Below are 21,589 nucleotides of genomic sequence, written 5' to 3' on the forward strand. Positions count from 1 at the left end.
CTCCCAATATGTGGCCGCCTATATACCTTAACAAATAACACAATATAAGTTATGGAATTAAAACAATAAGAATATAATATAAAGATGTGGACTATAGATTTTATGCATGATTATCAATCAATGATGCAAACCATAGGATATAATGAATGAATGCACATGTTATGATAATTCAAGTATAATCTAATATGCAAATGTATGCTCTTAATAATATATAGTGCATAAATGAGTAAATATAAGATAAAGTAAGATAGAACTCCCTTAGATTGAGCTTGATCGATCTTCAATGATGTGAGTATGTCATGAAGAAAGTTGGTGCTAGACAGGATCACATCAGGGTATCTCTTTTTTCTTCAACTTGCGATTTTGGGTTCATTTGAACCATTTATATGTAATTTCGCTTCTATTTCACATATGAAAATTTGATTTTTGAGAAGAAACGTGTTTTTTCTTCAAATATAATGGAAAGCCTTTATATTAATAAGTTATCTTATCGATATTTAGTAGATACTTTTCCCTAAGTATCGATATTAATAAATAATTTTGATACTTTTCAGCTTTCTTATTTTCTAGGTTTTTTTTAATTCTAAAGTATCAATACTTATCTATACTATAAGTTTGTCGGCTACGTAATTTTGAAGTACTTTTTCATGGTTTCAACCTACAATATTATAAGTATGTCAACATTTTTGGTCGCGTCCAACCGATTTTATTATAGTTCTTATTAAATTTTCGGTAGCGTCGTGATCTTTTTGTTTTTTAACCTTATATTAGTTTGTATGTCCGTATACATCCCGTGAAGCACACTTAACAGAATTTTTAAGTATTGTTTATTGAACTCATTAAGTGTTTTCAATAGTAAATATAAATGTTATTTTTTAAAAGATTTAGAATTAAAAAAAATTGTGTTTGTAGACTGCCAATAACAAAAAATAATAATCTTGTAATCCTTCATAATTATTAAAAAAATATTATTTATTAAAATTGGGTCAAATTCAAGGTGATGTAAGCCCATTAGAAACCAATGAAAAGAAGCGGTTATTAAGTTCCAATTTAATTCACAATTTCTTATTTTCAACTCTGCTGTCAGAGTCCCAGTTCATGCCTATTTTACTAAACAAATGCTAGAAATGAGATATCCAAAGTAAACTAAGCAACACTCTCAACTTTCCGGTAAGTTCTTGTGTTTGTTTGCTGAGAAAAATTAACAAAATCATTTGTATAGACAGATTTACTACGTTTGTTCTTGCATTTTTGTCTCCTTTCCCCCTTAAAACCAAAACTTGCTTCGTTTACTCGTATCAATTTTATGAAGGGAATAAATTATTTCTTTCTTCTTCTTTTTTTGTTAGGAAATTAAATCTTCACTCTTTGGTTCTTATAGCACCATGCATGACCTGGAAAGAAAACTGAGAGCAAACCGGAGCGATTCTTTATTTTTCTTTCTTTTAATTTTTCTATTTTTATTTTAATAGGGATACTGAAGAATGTTACATGCTATGATGCTTGATAGTCTGTTGAAGAAAAATTCTGGCATTTTCTGAAGTCTTAGGCCTGGTTATAGTAGTATTAGTGGGGAATTTGAAAAAGGAGAACACTGATCACTATTGTGAAATTGACATGGAAGATTCCGAACATGGACAATATTTTAGCAATCTAGAGCAGTTTCGTTATCGTTCTGTTGGTGATGCTGATGAGGAGGAGGAGGAGCTAAAGAATCCTCAGTATGCTTTTTTCATTGATAATTTAAAACGGGATGAGTTTGGGGAATCATACTCGGTTGAACTTGCATTTAATTCCGATGTCTCAATTGTACTTAGGTATGAGGAAAAGGAAGGAGAGTCTCTTGAGGATGTGGATGGACAGAGAAATTTTATGAGTAATTCGAAAAGAGAAAAGGCTAAGGTTCCAGAAAATTCCGGTTGCTTTTCGGGGAAAGCAAGGGGTGGTACACCAAAAACTACAAAGAAATCTTTGGAGATTGGAGATGAAGAGGGTAAGAAAAGTTTAGGAGATGTTCCCGGTCAGAAAAGAAAGAGAGTTGATGAAGACGAACTAGAAGAGGGAGCTGAGGCTGATCCAGTTTCTTGTAAATCAAGTGAAGGATCCTCGAAGTTGATGAATGTTGTTGTGAAAGTTGAAAGCCAGCCTGAGGTTCCAGATTCTTTTGATAAGTCTGGCATGAATCCTGAACTGGGAAATGATAAGTGTCATACAAGTACACATCACAAAAATGATGGAAGTTGTCCTGAAGTAGAAGTATTTACATTGGATAATATGCCTTTACTTGAAGGAGATTATATGCCATTTGTACCATCAAAATGCTTTGTATGCATATAATATTTTCCTTTTGATCTTATTTCCTTTATTTTTTTGGGTAAAGCAGAAAAACTAAAATGAACATAACACCAGATACATCTAGGCTTAAGATAATTTGGTAGGCTCTAACCTTATCTGGATGTTTGAGAAAGGGTTTTCTAGTGTTTTTCTTTTTCCTTCAGCTTTGCATGTTGCTGATTCTTTTACTGTTTCTTGTTTTCTTTAAAAATAAAAAAATAAAAACAGGTTGGTGAAGAGTGTGGGAATGGTATCAGAGATTCTAGTCCGTCTCAGTTCAGGGAGAATCTCATGGATCTTCTTAAAATTCCTTATAATGGAAAGGAGCTTGACAATCTTTGGCGAGAAGTAACCAAAAGAAAACCAGTGCAGGGTGTTAAAGAGTTGCGCCATGGAAGAATGAAATCATATTCAACCAAAACTAAAGGAAAATCATACCTTGATTGGTACAAAGGTAAGTTTGATTTCTCCAAAGTTTTTGTTTCTTTTTGTTTATTATAAAGACGTAAATTGCATGTCTTATCTGTTTTAGTAACTGGGTGTTGTAATGTTACTTGATTCCTGGAATCTTAAATTATGATCGATAAGGGTCTTTTCTGTGCATTCTCAGTTGATTTTTTTGTCATTCCACTGCCTTGTTGTAATACGATGTTATGTTTACTTTTACAAGACTGCCATCTGATATTCCTCATCAAAGATGTAACAAGTGATTTTTCAGTGGTTCTTCCTTCATTTTCAGTTTCACTTCAGATTTTGCAAGACTATTTTGCTTTGGTTCCTTACGTAGTTTTGGTTGAGCTGGACTTATTGAGCTTGATAACTGTTTCCTTCTGTAATTTCAGTATTTATTCAGTCACAAAAACATGAAATTCTGAAAAAAAGTATTTGCTTTAATCGTCATGTTTGTTACTCTTGCAGAACTAAATATTAAAGTTGAAGAATTCAGGGAAGATCGACGTAAAGTTTTATATCTCTTGCGTGGATTTTTCTTTTGGTTGAAGGTAAGTGCTTAATCATCATTGGTACATCAACATTTTCATCCAGCCAAAGCCTTTTTTAGATGCTTAACATTATTGTTTGTAGCAAAAACCAGAGCTGGGGAAGAAAGGAGACACTGGCTTAGTATCAACATCTATAAGCAAAAATCTATATGAACAATGAAACTAGTGTTTTGTTGGCCAAAGCTTCTAATTTGTATGGTTGTGTTGTTTTTTTCCCTAGAATACAGCTCACGAAGGTGCATTTCAACCATGGATGGACTCGTTGTATTTGAAGGGCTTTGACAGACCAGAGATTGTATAGCATGCCGAGCAGACTGATGTATATTGCTTCCAGTCGTATTTTGATGAAACACTGTGAAATGTAGCCCTTCTCCTGTCTAACTGTTGTTCTCCTTTGGCAGCCATGGCCGTTGTTGTCGTAATGTTGCTGCATATTAGGTTGCTTGATGTAGTGCGCTTGTGTCCGTATTATCATTCGAACCTTGAAATATTTGAAAGGTTAATATATATATATATCTACGTCTATAGTTTTAATCGAGTTTATATGCTTTAATTTAGTTGTCAACTATCAACCTACATTAGTTAAATCTAAACTATATATACAAAGAAAAGTTGAAACTCCATACAAATACAATAATCCAATAGAGTAAATGAAAAGGAAAAAAAACTTGTCACTGACATTTTTTTAAGTTATTTTGCAGGCTGACTTAGATGATAAACTCGAGCGTATAAGATTATATGGATCATTGATCGAAACTCCATTATTCACATGTACAAGTATTTACAATAATATGCCTTTACGTGACTGAGATTGTAACCAACAGGAGAAGCTTACGGATCTTCTTAACCGAAATTGGTGGAAGAGTTTTGGTTGATCTTGATAACAGTTTCCTTCGGTTGATGAATTCAGGCATGACGAACATTAAGTTGGTGCCGAGAGTTTCGTCATTACATCGTCTCATGAAGAAAACTGTCATGACATGTGAACTAAATCTTGAGTTTTACTAACCAAACCTTCAATAATTATAAGATAATCTCTAAAAATTGCAACAAGGCAAACACCATTATCACAAAGAACCTGTGATTAATTACCTTCACAAGTAGGTCATCGAATAGAGTTGCACATTTCCACTGAAAGTTAGACCCAGGAAACAAAGAATTGAAGGAAAATACATCAAATGTATGAAAGAATTAAAATGGAAGAAAATTTCAGTTATCAGAATTTAGATTTTTTTTTTCTATAAATCAATGTTGATTTGGGTCGGTAATGATTACAGACAAAAATCATTGCGACCTTCACTCCCACTCCAACTCTACTGGTTTATATCATCTGAATAACATGAATTTCTGGGCTCATTGTTTACATGTCCTACATCTATGCAGCAGTTGATTTCCGATTTATCCCAGGGCAGTCTTTTTCTTTTCTGTTGTCTGAAATACTTCTTACCCAAATCATACGATGATTCTCTTGTTCTTTTGAATGTCTGTTGGATGTTAGTACCTGAAATATCAGACTCTGGGTGGTTTCCACCAGCTGTGCTTGGAATGCTTTCAAAGGAATAACTGGTGACAGGTCGACGACTGTCCTGTTGCCCTTCTTTTGCGTCGGCACTCGTGCCGATGGAATTAGCAGGAGAAGCGGGTTGAATGTTTTTCTTATCAGGGGGACATGGAGGCAAAGGCGGAAATGGGTGGAAAGGCATGCCAGGGGCTATCCTCCAAGTTTCTGAACTTTCATCTTGTGCTGATCCAAACTGCTGCAGAAAGGGGAGTGGTACTCCATATGAAACCGGAAAACGGGAAATGAATCTCTTCTGCGGATGAGCAACAACCACATCGGGAAACTTCAACGGACAAACTTTTGGTTGAGGGAAATCTGTAGCAGTCGGAGCAGCAGGTGAAACCAAAGATGTATTGAGAGGAGAGAACCCTGGTGGAGCATCCTGCTGAAAACTTTGATTCACATTATCAATATTAGTAGATTCACCTTTGCAAAAATTTACTTTGTTATCCCCACTGTTCATCTTCTCTGTATGATCTGATGTTGCTTGACCCAAAGGCGATAACGTGCTACATTTGAGTTTCTTTGGTGACTGAGAATCAATTTTCTCTGGATCCGCTGGCTGATCCCAGCGGCTTTTACGCTTGCGAATTCTGGCACCATTGACTTGGGAAGCACCAGCTAATGATGAGGAACCGCCCTCCCTGGTGGAAGTATCTGTTGATGTTGTTCGAGCCACAGATTGTGCGACACAATTAATTGCTTCAGAAGATCGTATGGCCTGGTCACGCCAATGATTGTGAGATGCTGAAACCCTGTGAAATTCCATCCTGCCCTCATCCTTGTCCCTGTAGCCATGTTTTCTGACAGGTTTTCGAATCCACTTATCTCGAAAATTCCGGGCTATTTGATGGACCTGTAAGGTTTGATCATAGATATAAAATTCAACCAAGAAAAAGCCATTACGAAAAGAAGTATAGTCCACAGATAGCAAGATACAGAAACTATACTATTAACAAAAGTGAATATTATATGAAATGTCAAGTCGATACCTGTTTGTCATCATGCTCTGTGAATGACAGTATCGAATCCCTAAAGCTGCATGAAAAAAAGCATAGTTTTCGAGTAAAGATATAGAAAAGACAATCAATTTCAATCAAAAACAAAACTCAGTTATATTCTCTAACCTCTCCCTTCCAGGGCAGTAAGGACCTCCATTAATATGCTCCTGAGTAAGTATTCCCCGCCCTGCCAAATACTCTAAAACCTGCAGAAAAAGTAAGTTGCAAACTTTACTCTTGTCATATTTCCAGAGAACTTTGGTATCTAATTTCAAGTTCTCATGACACTTTATCATCATAACTTTAAGTTCCATATACCAGCTTAAGAATGACGACTCTGTGCTGGACCTAACTGCAACCTTCTTGTATTATCCAAAAAAATGAGATAATCAGACAATTCATGCTAACACACACACAACAGATACAGAATGCACATATACATTAGATGAATCTTATGCGGTGCTTCTTTTCCATGAAATGTAGTGGCAGACTAGACAAAGGCATTCATATTGCCCTCTGTTTTCTTTTTCAAATTTTCTCCAACATAAAGAAACCTTGCCCTTGGGGATCACCATTTACCATCCAGAAAGAGCAGCGTAAGTAATATCCTTTGTGCTTAAATGAAGGTGAATATTATCCACAAAAGACAATAATGCAAAAGAGGAACACAAAGGATGATCTAACCGCTCTATCACTTGACTTAACCATGCAGCAGCAGATTTTCATAACTCAATCTAGAATTACAGGTGAACTGTCTGCTGCCAAAACTATTTTTTTTCTTTTTTTTTTATAGGAATTGAAGGCCTCGTTAAAAACCCCCTTCATGATTAAAGGAGCTTATAGAGAAGCTCCTTAATCAGCGGAAGGAGGAAAAGAGTACCTTAGGATTTTATTAACCATAGAAAATACACGATACAACCAGGGAGCCACCCCCAAAATAAACAAAACACCAAAAACAGCCTCAAACAATCCTACCAGAACCAGCCTAATCCAACAAAGCAACAACAACAGCCTAAAAAACAGACTGGCCAAACTAAAAACCTAAACGTGGCCCGATAGACTCCCAAACAAACAAAACAACCATAATAAAAGCCAAGGGTGACAGCTGACTAAAACCATATAAGCCAACTTCTAACTCAAAAAAAAGCCACGGAGTCGGCAAAGACCATCCGAACTTCCAGCTCCAAACAAAAAGCATGATGCAGATCACCTGAAACTTCTACTCCTTCCCCGCCATAGTCTTCCGACATCAGATACACTACTGAGCCATTAGACTCACAACCCAATTCTTTCCCAAATGGCAAGGAATTGATCGCATCCTTCTGTTGAGACTGCCCCAATGCTGGAAAATCAGATTCATAAATGAATCTGCCTTCAATAACAGACACCTCATCCTCCCACTGCACCTTACTCTGATGGCTCTTGCTTCGGAAACCTCTAAACTTTCTTTTGGGAGATGTAAAATTCCCTTGAAAAAATTGTTTAGATCTATATTTGTTACCAAAACCCACCTTAGGTCTCATGTACTGCCTTGCGTTACCCTTTGGATTTATGTATGCACAGTTGTAAGAAAGGCCATCTTGAATTCCATCCTCCACCACCCTTGACTCAACCCGACCATCCAACATGGGGAAATCATTATAATAATCCTTCGAGCCCACTAAAGCACATGCAGGCTCACTACTTTTCCTGTAGGCATCTTCTTTCTCCCTCTCCACGTGAACCAACTTAAGAATTGATGCCATTTCATTGAGCAGTAAAATGCAGCTAATTCAAATGTTGAATATTACTATTAAAAGAAAGCACTTAACCCATTATAATGAATGTTTTCCTTAATTTCTCTCTGAAAATAGAAAAAGGAAGCATATCCTTTTACTACCATTCAGTTCAAAAACTATGATTCACCTGATATTCCGAGAATCAATAATAGAAATGACATGAATATTCACAAATATCATTATATAACCCACACGACATAACAATGCAACAACACAGTTTCGACACTGCACCTTTAGAAGCTTTCGAAGAATCGGAATCTTTTTGAAGTCCCTTCTATATTTCTTCAATATGTTGTGTAGCATCTGCAAACCTGAAAACCAAAGCAACAGTAATTTATTTGAATGCAGAGATGCAATTGCAGCGTACCATTCATCACTGGATGCTGTGCAGCAAAAGTTGGGAAGAATACCATTCTTGTTAATTATGTCGGTTAGCACATGTCCTGATTTTGTTTTCAAAAGTGCATCAAGAATCATTGAAAGCTCTCGATTGCTGCATAATAAGGTAGAATCAAAGATTGGTAACTTACACGGTATGAGCACAAAATATACTGTAACGAGGCATCTAAATGAAGAGAAACTATGTTTACCTCTGAATTGCTTCCCCACTGCTACCATCACCAGAAGTAGCTGTGAGAAGTAGAAGCTTCAAGTAGCCTTTAGATGCATCCTGTCACAAATCAGAATGTCCAATGAACATGATCAGGTATAAAGATCAGAAATAAAGAATTATGATGCAATACACAAAATTTCCACATCAAAGGGTCATCTTAGTATGACTTGAAGAAGATGCCAAAGCACACAAAAAGCTAGTAAAAATGATGAGAAACAAGAAAAATTTTCTCATCTAAAAACTAAATGCCTGATTTTGATGTTACTAACCTTCCGTTTTGTTATTCCCCCTTCAGAATCCAGCAACTCATTAAGTTTCTCCTCCACTGCAAGCATTCAATTGCATGCATCAGTAACATAGAAGACTACAGAACAGTCTCATTTTAAAATAATAGATTTCTTAACCTGCTTCAAAACGGCCAGTACTTGAATTTTCTGAGAATTTTCTGGGTTTGACAGTTGGCACTTGTGATTTGTTGGATGTTATCTGAGCCTTATTTCCATGCAGAGAATTACTACTAATTTTCCCCTTGTTAGCGGAGCCGGATGAACGAGAAATCTTCATCAGGGTGCGTGATTTTGCAGGAACCTTTTTGCCTTCTGATGTATCAGGCTTGGACTTCTTATTAGCATCAATAATATCAGAAGATAATTTGTTATCTGACATATTTAGAGAAGCATCTGATTTCTGAATGGAACAAGAGATTTTGTTGATAGCTTTTTGTTCCCCGTTACAATCTGCCTGAACAGCTTCACAGGGAACTGCCACAGGCAAAGCTTCATCTGGCAGAATGGCTAATTGGATTTTCTCAGTTTGAACTGAACTGTTCAATTCAGATGTGGCAGAAGTAGAACGGCTCACAGAATCCTTGGCTTCTTTCACATTCTCGAACTTTCCTACACCATCAGTTATTACACTCTCCACGGATTGCATTGCTGCACCATCAAAGGAATTCGATCTAGATATAACTGCTTTAGAACCAGTCCAAGTTTCACCATCTTCAAATATCATAGGTTTGGGAGATTCTTCATCTGAATCATCATGAACAATTACTTCAGCACTAAGTGGATCACCGCCTATGTAACCCCGACAATGAGGTGAACCGCAATGACATTTTTTTGCAGCAGCTCCAAAAACCCTCACATAGTTGTAATCAAATGTAACCTCTTCACCCTAACAAATATACCAAGCTTGTCACATATATAAGATGATTTCTCATGCATGTAACAGAAAGAAGACACACAAAGAGAGAGATGCAAACAAAAATACATATATGTATACGAAGGTATGGGATAACATAAGAGCAATTTATTCAAGGTCAGTCCATGTGCCCCATACCCTCCAAAAATTTTCTGCTTAAACATCAGATTCTGCTTGCTCGAGTGAGGCCTCAAGACTACTCGCTTGACTCTTGAAGCTTTACTTCTGTTTCTGGTTTATCTAAATATCCAACAGAAAGGATACTACAAATGCAATAAATTTTAAGACATTTGGGAGTTTCAAGAAATGATGCATGGCTACTCTGATGTATATTGATCAACTTATTAAGTATTTCTGTCTCGTTATGAGGACATGCTTCTAGAATAGGCATTTGAGCATTAATCTTTGTATTCCACCCTCCACAAAGTATTGTAGCATGAACTAATCATAAGACTCGATAAAAGGCTGGCCAACTAATATCTGCCATAACCTTAAAAAAAACTAATATAAATCTATTAATAGGGCTTGCAGCGGACTAAGTAATCAGGCTGAACAAAACTACATTTTGGGGTTAACGTTTGAAAAATAAAAAAGTTCAAAACTTTTTAAGACTTGAGCAAGGAAATTGGACCAGGAGCTTAAGGTCTCAACTGTCTCAATTTAAAGGAATTCAGCAGATCAGTTATATGATATTTGAGTTGTATGTGTGAAGCAAACCAGAAAAAAGAAAAGCAATTGCAAGATGCCATATAACAGGAATGATTGGCATCAACAGCATACTCTGCAAGCTTACCTTCGTTATATCTCTCAATGTGAATAGTCCAATACAAATTTCACCATTCACCATCCACTGCTCATGAGAAAGACAAAAACAATGGAAACAAGGTTAGCCATATTTATACTCAGGAAACATAAACATGAAAAACATCAAAATATGATTGACCAAATGACCTATGCAGACAAATCCCAAGGTAGTTGGCCGTATCAGACATAGAAAGGCACATAGGTCAGCAAGAGAGACAAATCAAGCAGCTGGTTTATTGCACCCTTATAATCTGACATTTAGTTATCATTTTTTTTAAAGGAGAAGATTTAGTGATCATACTGATATATTATTAATATCAAAAAATTGTTTGAAGTCATGATCAGTAAATGAACAAAATCTAAAAGGGAAAAGATGGCCATGATAGCAGCAGATTTGGCAAATCAAATTCAAAAAGAAAAGTTTGTAACAGCAACCCACAAAATAAGCTTATCAACCTAGTTTTTAAACCATGTTCCATATAGTGGAGTTATTGTTGCATTACAGGATGTGGAACAGTGTTGTCAGGGCATCTCTAGGCCCACCAGCACCTCAGATCCTTCAGGCCAGACCCTTTGATCAGGCGCACGCTTAGGCACACTTTTTGTGAGGCGATAGGCATAAAAAATAGCCCACATGATTGAATTTCTCTTTAATTTTTTTTAACTTTTTTTTTCATTTAATATATACCTCAAACTCTATGCTTCATAATATTTGAGCATTCAGCAACAAACATTAACCATAAGAAAATCACGCATATAGACCAATAAAAAATTGTAAGTTTTGTAGAAAACTAGACTCCACTGTAGAGTGTTTATATATATATATTACAAAAACTCATATATATTGCGCTTTACTTCAGTTAGGCTAGCGCTTTGTTGTGACTTGAGCTTGAGCCAATATAAGGGATTTAAGTGCCTAGTGCGCCACCCTTGACAACAAAAAGGTGGAAAGGAGACATTCCACGAAGAGATTCTATTGTTCATATCTCATCCTAATATGGTACACACATTATTAGAATCATATTTAAATTAGCTTTGTTGGGAAATAAATCAAGCTTCTTATTAAACGATATGAGAACAAAAACCTCGTATGAACATTCACCTTTTCGGTACGACAATTCGGATCACAGCTATGGTTGATGAAACGCCCCAAATTTCCTTTGACATATGCATCTATTACCTGGAAGGAAGAAACGATATCCTTGAAACTGGACAATCAAAGTAATAAATTGACAGGAAAAAATACAGCATAATAGCTCTAATTGATAAACAGAAGAAATGGGGGAAAACTAAATGAAAACATTATTCAGGACAGATGGATAGTTACAAGCATGAGTAAACATGGGGCTGAAAAAGCAAATAAACTGTGAACTCAAAAGGCGGAGCTAAAGCAGCGAGGAAGCGCCTCAGTTTCTACAAAGTAATTTTCGAGATACAAAGGTTTCACCATGAACAATAAATAAAATCGACAGTGTAAATAAGCAATAAACTTAAGTTTCTAGCTATGTACACATACATTTAGTTAGTAATTAATAGTTAAATAACAAAACCAAATACAGGCAGGAAACAGATAAACTTTCTTCACTTGCTACAGCCTTTTGTACTATCAGTGTTGTATTCTATTTGATAGTCATAACGTTAGTAAAATATTAGTGGTAAAGGATATTATCCGAACCTCACTGCCGTTCAATGTCATGAAATAGAAATGCCTCTGACCCCTAGAAGCATACTCCTTCTGCCGAGCCTCATAAGCTTGCATATCAAGCACCTGATGAACCAAATAATTCATATACCACATATAATTATACATATATATATAAATAAAGTGACCACAAATATACAATCAGCATAACATACTGCCCCATTCTACATGTATTATGGATTAGACAACAACTAGCCTTCAACAAATATGAATTTCTTTATTGTACAACAAATGTCGCTTCTGAAAGCAAAAAAAACTTTGAGAAACTTTCAGATGAGTATGAAAAGGATCGGTCAGCTTGCTATTTGGGTTTGGAAAATGGCTTGCAAAAAAGATCAACAGTCAACATAGTAACAAATGACTTGAACAAGGGAACACAATAAGAACTAGAAACACCCAACTCTATCCTTCCCCTATGATATGATCACTTAATTCCCATTGAAGAATGTTTAAAAGAAGTAAACTTTACTGCTTCAGACAATGCAGTGCATGCATTATATAAACTAAATAATGAAGCTCACCATGACAAGGCATAACAATGCTTTAGGCATACTTATTCAGAAAATTCATTTGACAATACATTAGGTGTTTTTAGCAGAACAGTGTTCTGCAGTTTACTTTAAAGGCCCATTTACTTAAACAATTATAAAAATCAGACCCAAATAGCCATAACATGAATTTGATTATAATTTCAACAAGCCTGTCATGATCAAAGAGAATGAAGTACTAGAAAATAAATCGTATGTTACCTCTCCAACATATTCAATAAGGAAATGACCAGCAGATATATTCTCTTGCATCCTCAGTCCGAAACCCTTCTTACCAAATCTGTCCCACTTCATTTTTGCATATTTTCGCTTCTGGAACTGCAAAAATAAACATTTGGAATAAAATAACGTTCTTTTCCAAAAAAAACAGGGGCCCCTTAGATGTTAGAAACACACAACATAAAATAAACTGCATAACAATTACATCTACTAAAAGCAGTGAAGAACCTGTTGATTTGAACAGAGGTCCCCGCAAGGACAGGTGCCTTTGACACATTCAATGTTCAGCATCCGATTTAGGCATTCATCCCCACAACCAAGCTTCCCGTCTGGAGGTCTTTTGCACTGACAAACCATTATCTGCTTAAAATTTAACTGAAATGTTAATAACGGAAGAAGAAAAAAAAGCCCAAACAATATAACCACAAAAGCTATCAACCTGGAAATGAAGAACGGAATCAGAGATAAAAGATAATAATTTAAATTCCTCTTTTCTCCAATTCAACTAAAGTGTATATTATATGCTTAATCTTTTTACACAGTAAGGAAATAGGGGAATCAACCAGTTTAACTTGTAAAGTTTAGCACCCAAGACATGGGATCAAATTCTACCTTCAACAAGATTTTAGAAGGGGATACTAAGTAATTCAAAAACACTAACCTTATTTGTGATGCCTAGACCTAGAGGCCCAGACAATAAACAATAACTGAAGAAGGTAACAAAGCACTTAAAACATAGGAAGTACTTCACAACACAACCCCCCTCCCACTAAAGTAAGAAGATGAAGCCAAAGAGGGTCCCACCCATCAGTAGTGCATATGCTGACACAGTGAACTCATGATAATTTTAATGTAGTTTCAATAAATAAAAACTACATTATAATATCACACAAATTTATCATGTCAGCATAAAATCTATAGGAGGCAAAGGTGGGAATAAAAATGATTTACAAGACCTGAAAAGATTAATAAGCTTCCACTCCCAGATAAACTCATGGTGCCCCTAATCATTATTACCATTAAAACAACCTATAATGAAATCAAGTTAGATTCAGACTCTACCTTCAAAAAGAAAAAGAAAAAGTTAGATTCAGAATCAAACCTCATCAATGGTTTGTGTTTTTCGGCCACGATGCAAAAATTGGTTACTATTAATACGCCAAAAATGCGAAGGTGCAGATGCTGCAATAGATTGGAAAGCAATTGAGAAGGGAAGATCGAAAAGGAAAGAAGTGAGCAAAAAGATAATCATTACACTTAAACAACTCTAGCTTCCACTCATTCATGCAGTTTTGCCATAAATAGTGAACACTATACCTGTCATACATTTATTTTCAATTCCCTTTTCCAATTCCTTATTATTGAAACCATCACAACCATCTTCCTCGGCATCTGATATGCCCAACTCAGTATTAATATCTGCATTGGACTTCTCTTGATGGATTGAGCAATCAGCAAATGCTTTATCCACGTTATAGCCACAGACCCTTCCAAGTGACAAAACAGAATTAATATCATGCATCAGCCTGCCTAAGCTTATGAAAAGATACAAAATGAGAACACATTTGAAATGAAGAACATATTATCTAACATTGCTCAAACAGAAGCAAGCATTTGATTAGATGATACGATGCCATGGTTTATGAAGACTGCAACCATTACAAGAACACCAAATTAGCTTTCCACAAGCTGGAGTATTTCATTAGGCTCTGATCATTGCAGTTCATAAGATAAGGGGATAAAACTAAACAAGCAATCCTTCCTGTATCAAATATGTGGTATGCGTTTTGACTATTCTCAAACATTTAAGAGCTAACTAAACAAACAAGGAAAAACCAGCATTTAATAAATAATTCACATAATTCTAAGATGATAAAGAGATGTATGAAATGATAGATACCAACGGTATGCCTCATCAATTGACTTTACAAGTGAAACTGGTATTCGACGCCATTTATGACAATCATCGCAACGCACCCAAGCATTATCAGGCTGTGTATGCTGCTGCATGATGCCATCTGGTACCAGGTCACCATTAACCACGTCTGCAGGTACAATATTGTTGCCAGTATTTGAGTCCTCATTATCATCTGAAATATGATTTCCTGCAGCACCGACTATTGCAAAAATAATTAAAACAGTCTCCATTTTCTTATATTCTGAATCAATTTATCACAATGGCAAGGACTAAGAATGACAACTAATGTGTGAAAATTGTAGAAGAGATCAATAACAATAATAACATGATAAGAACAGAGAAGGGAAGAAATAGTTACACATATCTTTAAAGTTCCAGTACCTGTCACTGGGTTCTTTGCTACTCTGGCTGCAATCTCTTCATCAGAACCTTTCTCCTTTACTTTGCTCTTACTTACTGACTTTGACTCATCTCCCCTCCTCTTAGAAGCACTTCCTTTAGTGTTCCTCGCAGAATCAGAGATTCTGGACTTTCCCTTGCTCGCTCCCTGAGATTTTGAACTTTTGGAAAGTTGATTACATTTATGATTAGAAGAAGAGATATGCTTAGTGCTCTTTGCATCTGGAACATCAGGACTGAAACAAGCTTTATCCATACTTCCTATAGCCTCTTTGGTGATTCCAAGCCCATTCTCTCTTGAAGCATCTGCAGCAGGGGATGTAGTAAGAGCCTCGCAGGAGACAATTCCATTATCTATTGTTTTTTGCCCGCCTCGGTGACTCTTTGATGATTTAGCTTTCCCAATGCTGGCTGCACCAGTAGATCTATGATTATCCTTTTTCTTTCCCCTCTTGCTACCCTTACTAGTCTTAACACCTCCAGGAGAAGCTAGAGCTCCAGAAGTATTCAAAACCATATCATCTGATTCTTCTAGATGTATTAAACCTTGTGTATCAGGAATTGTATTGATTACTTCTGAATCTAGTGAAGTTCCAGGATCCATGCACTTGTTTTCTATTGCTTCTTGAGATGCTTCACCCACTGCATCAGACTGACTTACAGGGGAATTATCTGCAGCATATTCAGCAATCTTCTCAAGTTTTTCAGAGCTCCTTACAACCTTGTTTGCTAGTTTTACTTCCGTAACAAAAGCATCTGAGCATGTTTCCACCATTTCCTGGTCCTCCTTGGAATGAAACTGCATTTCACTACCCAGATCTCCTGCTTTATCTTCAACAACATTTTTCTTCCCATGCTTGCCAAAAGTTCCAACAGAAACCGACGGGTCAACCACTTCTGCAACCAAAGTGTTCAGATTACTCGGAGCAACATCCTTGCCCACTTTAATCTTCAGACGTAGGCAACTGGTTGAAGTGTTATTTAGCCCACTTGGTTCTATTTTGTTTTTTCCAGCTCGATTTTTGCTTCTTTTTCGACGACCCTTATCTTTGGAAGGTTCTTGATTCTGCACTCCATTACACAAAAGATAAGGACATGGCTCAAGAAATTTTGTAATGTTATTCAACAATCCCCAAGTGGAAGAACGAGCTGGTTTTGATGAACAGCTTCTCTTCCTTCTTGAAGCTTTGAAAAGGAACTCGATACTTTCAAGTGGAAGTTGCAGCTTTGTGCTACTGCAGTTCCTAGCACCCCTTTTCGCAGGAGCCTTTTGGCTTGATTTACTTTTCTGTCTGCTCCTTCGAGAAGAGGAAGATGTGGCTGGACACTTTTTAGTTTCTGAGACACAATCAACCTTGGCAATATCCTTTCTTTCATTCTCTCTCTGTCCAGAACAGTCAATTGAACTGCTAGAACTAATTGCAGCACATGCCTCCTTCCTAAAAGGATCTGGTGCATCCAACCTCCCAGCCAAGCCATTTTCAAGAACATCAATGGGTTGACATGAAAAATAAATTGGTTTATCAGAAAGACAGTTTGCACCTTGCTCAAAAGAATCCCTGTTCAAGTTGTAGGCCTTTCCTTTAGCATTTCTTATTTCACTGGATATCTCAACCTTAGTACCCGCAGGAACATAAGTCCCCGCAGAAACCTCTGCAACACCATCTCCTGATGGACTACTAACATTATCAGTTTTTTCATTCTGCTGTGTGTTCAATGATACGAGTGAAGCCAACAATTCAATGCATAAATTATCAGTAATTCTAGTTTCCATAGGTATAGTAGAACTCTCCAATGAGATATCACTGCTACTCAGATCTTTCAGGTTATGCCAGTCGCAACTACCCAATGAATCACCTGCTCGTTGTAAGTTGGAAATTGTCTCAGCACAACATGAAGTCGATATCTTGCTGCACATATCAGTTTTTGAATCATGAACAACAATGTTTCCCTGATTTTCATTCAAACAGACCCCAGGATCACCAATGCTATCACCCTTTAGTTCATTTGAACCAGAATCTACATTTTCATACTGAATTTCATTCGAATAACCTGTACTATCAGAATGACCAGTTAATTCCTTTGGCACAGAACAATTAAATCTTGAACCCTGCTTATCATTTAAGCAAACCACGGTATCACCACAAATATCACCAATCAATTTGTTCAAGCCAGCACCATCTAAATTCTCACTCTGATTTCCATTGGAACAAACTGTACTATCACCATATGTATCACCGCTCAAATCCTTTGGAAAAGTATCATCCACTTTCTCTCCTTGATTTCCAATTGAGAAATCAGAATCATTCACACTTTCACCTTGATCTTCCAAACAACAAGCCACAATATCGTCATTTTTATTGTTCATCAATTGCTTCAAACCAGAATCACCCATAAGTTCACCCTGATTATTTTCCACACTAACCACACCATCACCACACATATCACCCGTCAATTCTTTCAAACAGGTAGCGTAGGCTTTTTCACCCCAATTTTTCTTCAAATGGATTGAGTTTGCACACCATTCACCACCCATCAGTTCCATCATACCCGAACCCACCATTGGGACCTGACCCTTTATTCCAACTATGTAATCAATATCTCCATATTTTTTGCAGCCAGTGTTTTCATCTTCACCCGGCTTACCAGCACAATCCCCATTAGAATCAATCACAACACAATCCCGTTGCTCAGAGACAAGTTTCCCCATTGACTCAGAGCAGCAATGTTGCACTTCAGCAGCAACATCAAGCGAAGGTTCGTTAACCAAAGTCATTTTCCCAAACGAACCCATATCAGTTGTTTCGAAACAAATTATCAACAATGCAGCAAACTCATTACTCCAAACCTAGATAAGAAGTTGAAGAAAGGGGAAAAAAGTTGATCCAATAATTAAAATCAAGCGTATTCAATTCACTAATACAATGCACCCTCAAATTCACCGCCAACAATTCCCTAGCTCGCTTTAATCACACCGTTCCCAATAAAATCTTAATAATAAATAAATAAATAAATAAAGCCATACCTTGTCAAAGCTCTCTCTGAGAAGAACCTCGTAGAAAACCCTAGAATCCCTTTCTCTGCAAAATCCAAAAACCCTTCATCTCAGAATCTAAATACTAATGCGTATAAAAAACATAATTGGGGGAAAAAGGATAATATATTGAAAAAATTAACCACGAAGAAAAATTAAATTTAACAAAAAGAAGTGAAGGGAAAAAAAAGATACACTTCGCTAGAGAGAAGAGAAACAAGGCCGTTGAAGAAAGGAAGAAAAAGGTCGTTTTATATTTTTAAAAATGTTTTTATTAAAAAAAAGAATGGAATTTTTTAAATAGACCTATTTGGGGAAAAGGAATATGAGAGAGAAAATACGAGGAGAAAACAAAAAAGAGGGAAAAGAAAGAAGGAAGATGAGAGATTAAAATATCAATCTTGACCTTTCCTCCTTACTTTTGTAGGCCGAGTTTGATTTGGACAACGATACTCTTTGTTCACCCATCTGACACGTCTGTTTCTTAGGGGTATTTCACTACCCACTAGAATTTTTTTTCATTTTTTTCTTTGTATTGGACAATGGGTTGGGATGGATGTGAATTAGAATATTAATAAAGATTTGGTGTAGAAAGTATAAAGTTTATTATTGAATTTATGGTACGAATCAACTTATATTATTAATTAAAATCGTTATCAGTGATTATAGTAGAGTGATTGAACGTTTATTATTAAATGGATGAGAGTATTTGGAACAGATATTATTTTATAGATTTAAATGAAATCTATTAGGTAAGTTTAATATATTCATTGAGCGATTATATTGAAAGAAGTATGGAGATTTTAAAATAGAAGAGTTATATTTATAGAATATGTGTACAATATTGATAGTTAAAAATTATAGATAAATATTATTTTATAATTATCCTAAACTATTTTTAAAGATTTCCACATATAATGAAGTTCTTTATATATCGAATTTCTTTCCAATAGGTTTCTTACTATTAGATGTAGGTTCAAATACATAAAATTGCTTTTATTCTAAAGTTAATTGAGAAAATATTAAATGATCTTAGTAATAATAGAAAATATTAATTTTTTCTAAAAGATCTTAGTTTGAATAACTATGTATGTAATGTATCGTAGGTGTGAGTGTTTTATTGAGTCGAGTCGAGTTAAAAATTTAGAATTATTCTAGTTAATGAGTCTTATTTTATAACTTGAAATTGGTTTACATTTTTCGAGTCAAGTCAAATTTTTTATTCTCTTTAAATTAATTATAAATATTTATAATATTATGATATTATTTGATTTCAATTTAAATAGTTTTTTATACCACATACAAGACATAGATATTTCTTCGTATTTTTTCTTATGTGATATAAATATATCATATAGTGTCGATAAACTTAACTCAAACTTGAAAATCAATCAACTATTTACTAAAAGTTTCGAGTTACTCGAGTTATATTTTACAACTCAAATTGAACTTGAATTTTTTCGAGTCGAGTTTATGAAATTACAACTCGGAATCAATTTGAATCGAATTTTATTCACCTATGTATGTGTTCAATTATCAATTTTATTGAATAAAATGTTTTAACATTATACGAAAAGTTTGTCAAAATAAAGATAAATGAATCACATAAGTCAAACATTTTTTTTCAAACATCATCCAAAATACGCAAAATAATCATATTTAAAAATATAAATGATCGTACAATAAAGAGAATAAACTCCGATAAATAAAATATCTAAACAATTATCATTATTAACGATAAATAAATAAATATATAATCGATAATATAAAAATACATAAAACAATTATAGTTCATTGACAAATTAACAATTATAAACTAATCAATATTTATCTCGAGGGTCTAAAGAAGAAATGGATAGCATATCAAAACCATTTATTATTTTAAAAAATAACATAATTATATTATATGGAAACAAAAGGAAAAGAAAAAAATGAAATATCAACTGTCCACGATTAGTTTAAAACGATGATAAAAATATATAAAAATAATGAAAATGAACAATACAAGGGAAAAAAAGAGTGTTGCTAAAAAGATTATTTTAAAAAAAATAAAAGAATAAATATTTTTATATAACTTTTAAGTATTTTAAATTGTATATGATGAGTTAATTAGGTCTCAACCCCAATTGAGAAATGATAACACATAATATTTAAATAACAAAATCCTTGTTTGATAATTTAAATTTTATTTTAATAACAAGTACGAATCAAAATACCTCGATAGATAAAAGATTTATTGTTATCCTTTAATTTCCTAAGTTCAAGCATCGCATATATAAGGATATGAATGTTCATTGTCAAAGAATTAAATTTTTTTGAATATATGTTATCTTGTATTCTCCCAAAATTTATCAAAAAAAAATTAATAAGATTTATATATAAAGTTTATATCACTCTACTTGCCATCATCATTTAATAAATTTAAAAATATTTTTTACTTAAAATATTTTATATTATGTAACAAAATATGATATATGTTCATATATGAATATAAATAAAATATTAAATAAAATATAATTATTTAAAATTAATATATAATTAAATTCAAAAGTTGAAGTAAAAATAAAAAAAATGGAAAGTAGGAAAGTGTTTTTTATAATTATTGGTATTCGATCTATTAATTAATTAATTTGAATCGAGTATTGTAGATGTGATGATGATCTTTCCAACTCAATTCGTTCTTATAACGTCGGAATTCAAATTGTCGGAACGGTCCTTAAGCTTTTCAGGCTAAGCGAGGAAACGATCCAACCTAATTAAAAATATTGGGTTTAAAAATAAATGCACATATAACTAAATTTGGAGTCGCCATCGACCTTTAGATTAGGTAGCTCGAATACCTAAAAAATATCCTTTAAAATAATTTCTTTTAAAAAAATAATTTTAAAAGATAAAAAGTGGTATGTGTTTAACCAGAAATTCATTTTAAAAAGTGTTCAGAAGTCGGTTACGCATGGAGAATGATGAGAACCCCCACAGCGCCCAAAATCGGTAGCTAAGCGATTATACTTCATCTAGATATTGGAAACTATAATTTGAATGATATTTAAATTATGATCCTCTTATTTAAATAAAAAAATTAAAATTTATATTCTTTTATATGAACAATCTTCGGAAACACACTCCTCGCCAATTAAGGCATGCTCCCATGATTCCCATGTAAAAGACCATTACCTTGATCCTCGTAATAAATTATATATATTTAATATGTTCGGAAAAGTAAAAGGATGTCATTTCGTACGAGCAATCCTTGGAAACACTCTCCTTGCCAGTAAAGGCACATTTCCATGATTCCTCTTACGAAATAACATTGCCTTAAGTTTTAGATAAAACACATATATTAAATATATACTTAAATAAAAACATATCATTTTGTGCGAATAATTTCTAAAAGATACACTCCTTGCAATTAAAGCGCATCTCCATAAATTATTCAACAAAAATAATATTTGTTTAATATTATTGTAATACCCTAAA

General features: G+C 34.5%; 2 protein-coding genes across 2 annotated transcripts; one reads left to right on the forward strand and one right to left on the reverse strand.

Moving 5' to 3' along the window:
- The first annotated feature begins 1,082 nt into the window (after positions 1 to 1,082).
- Positions 1,083 to 3,748, forward strand: LOC120215621. The gene is made up of 6 exons (XM_039213256.1): positions 1,083 to 1,170; positions 1,473 to 2,162; positions 2,217 to 2,325; positions 2,563 to 2,788; positions 3,253 to 3,335; positions 3,556 to 3,748. The coding sequence occupies exons 2-6, from the start codon at positions 1,618 to 1,620 to the stop codon at positions 3,634 to 3,636; spliced, it is 1,044 nt and encodes a 347-aa protein (XP_039069187.1). The 5' UTR covers positions 1,083 to 1,170; positions 1,473 to 1,617; the 3' UTR covers positions 3,637 to 3,748.
- Positions 3,749 to 4,532: 784 nt separating this feature from the next.
- Positions 4,533 to 18,353, reverse strand: LOC120215629 (histone-lysine N-methyltransferase ASHH2-like). Its single transcript, XM_039213260.1, has 19 exons — positions 18,308 to 18,353; positions 18,104 to 18,158; positions 15,061 to 17,926; positions 14,662 to 14,866; positions 14,079 to 14,248; positions 13,864 to 13,943; positions 12,990 to 13,121; positions 12,744 to 12,860; positions 11,968 to 12,060; positions 11,395 to 11,472; positions 10,282 to 10,338; positions 8,693 to 9,461; positions 8,558 to 8,613; positions 8,266 to 8,345; positions 8,086 to 8,168; positions 7,907 to 7,986; positions 6,024 to 6,103; positions 5,889 to 5,934; positions 4,533 to 5,752 (listed from the first exon to the last, which is right to left on the reverse strand). Exons 3-19 carry the CDS (start codon positions 17,870 to 17,872, stop codon positions 4,649 to 4,651), a joined length of 6,042 nt encoding a protein of 2,013 aa, XP_039069191.1. The 5' UTR covers positions 17,873 to 17,926; positions 18,104 to 18,158; positions 18,308 to 18,353; the 3' UTR covers positions 4,533 to 4,648.
- Between the last annotated feature and the right edge of the window lie 3,236 nt (positions 18,354 to 21,589).

This window comes from Hibiscus syriacus, unplaced genomic scaffold (assembly GCF_006381635.1).
Source record: "Hibiscus syriacus cultivar Baekdansim isolate YM2019G1 unplaced genomic scaffold, ASM638163v2 tig00110129_pilon, whole genome shotgun sequence".
Lineage (NCBI taxonomy): Eukaryota > Viridiplantae > Streptophyta > Magnoliopsida > Malvales > Malvaceae > Hibiscus > Hibiscus syriacus.

What these genes read in the sequence shown, in the direction of transcription:
- LOC120215621 (XM_039213256.1), top strand. Translation starts at nt 1,618, where the DNA reads ATGGAAGATTCCGAACATGGACAATATTTTAGCAATCTAGAGCAGTTT. An exon ending in CAGCCTGAGGTTCCAGATTC is followed by an intron (nt 2,163 to 2,216) that starts TTTTGATAAGTC and finishes GTGTCATACAAG; the next exon opens with TACACATCACAAAAATGATG. An exon ending in TTGTACCATCAAAATGCTTT is followed by an intron (nt 2,326 to 2,562) that starts GTATGCATATAA and finishes AAATAAAAACAG; the next exon opens with GTTGGTGAAGAGTGTGGGAA.
- LOC120215629 (XM_039213260.1), bottom strand. Translation starts at nt 17,872, where the DNA reads ATGGGTTCGTTTGGGAAAATGACTTTGGTTAACGAACCTTCGCTTGAT. An exon ending in AGCAAAGAACCCAGTGACAG is followed by an intron (nt 14,867 to 15,060) that starts GTACTGGAACTT and finishes TCGGTGCTGCAG; the next exon opens with GAAATCATATTTCAGATGAT. An exon ending in GGGGAATAACAAAACGGAAG is followed by an intron (nt 8,346 to 8,557) that starts GTTAGTAACATC and finishes GATTTGTGACAG; the next exon opens with GATGCATCTAAAGGCTACTT.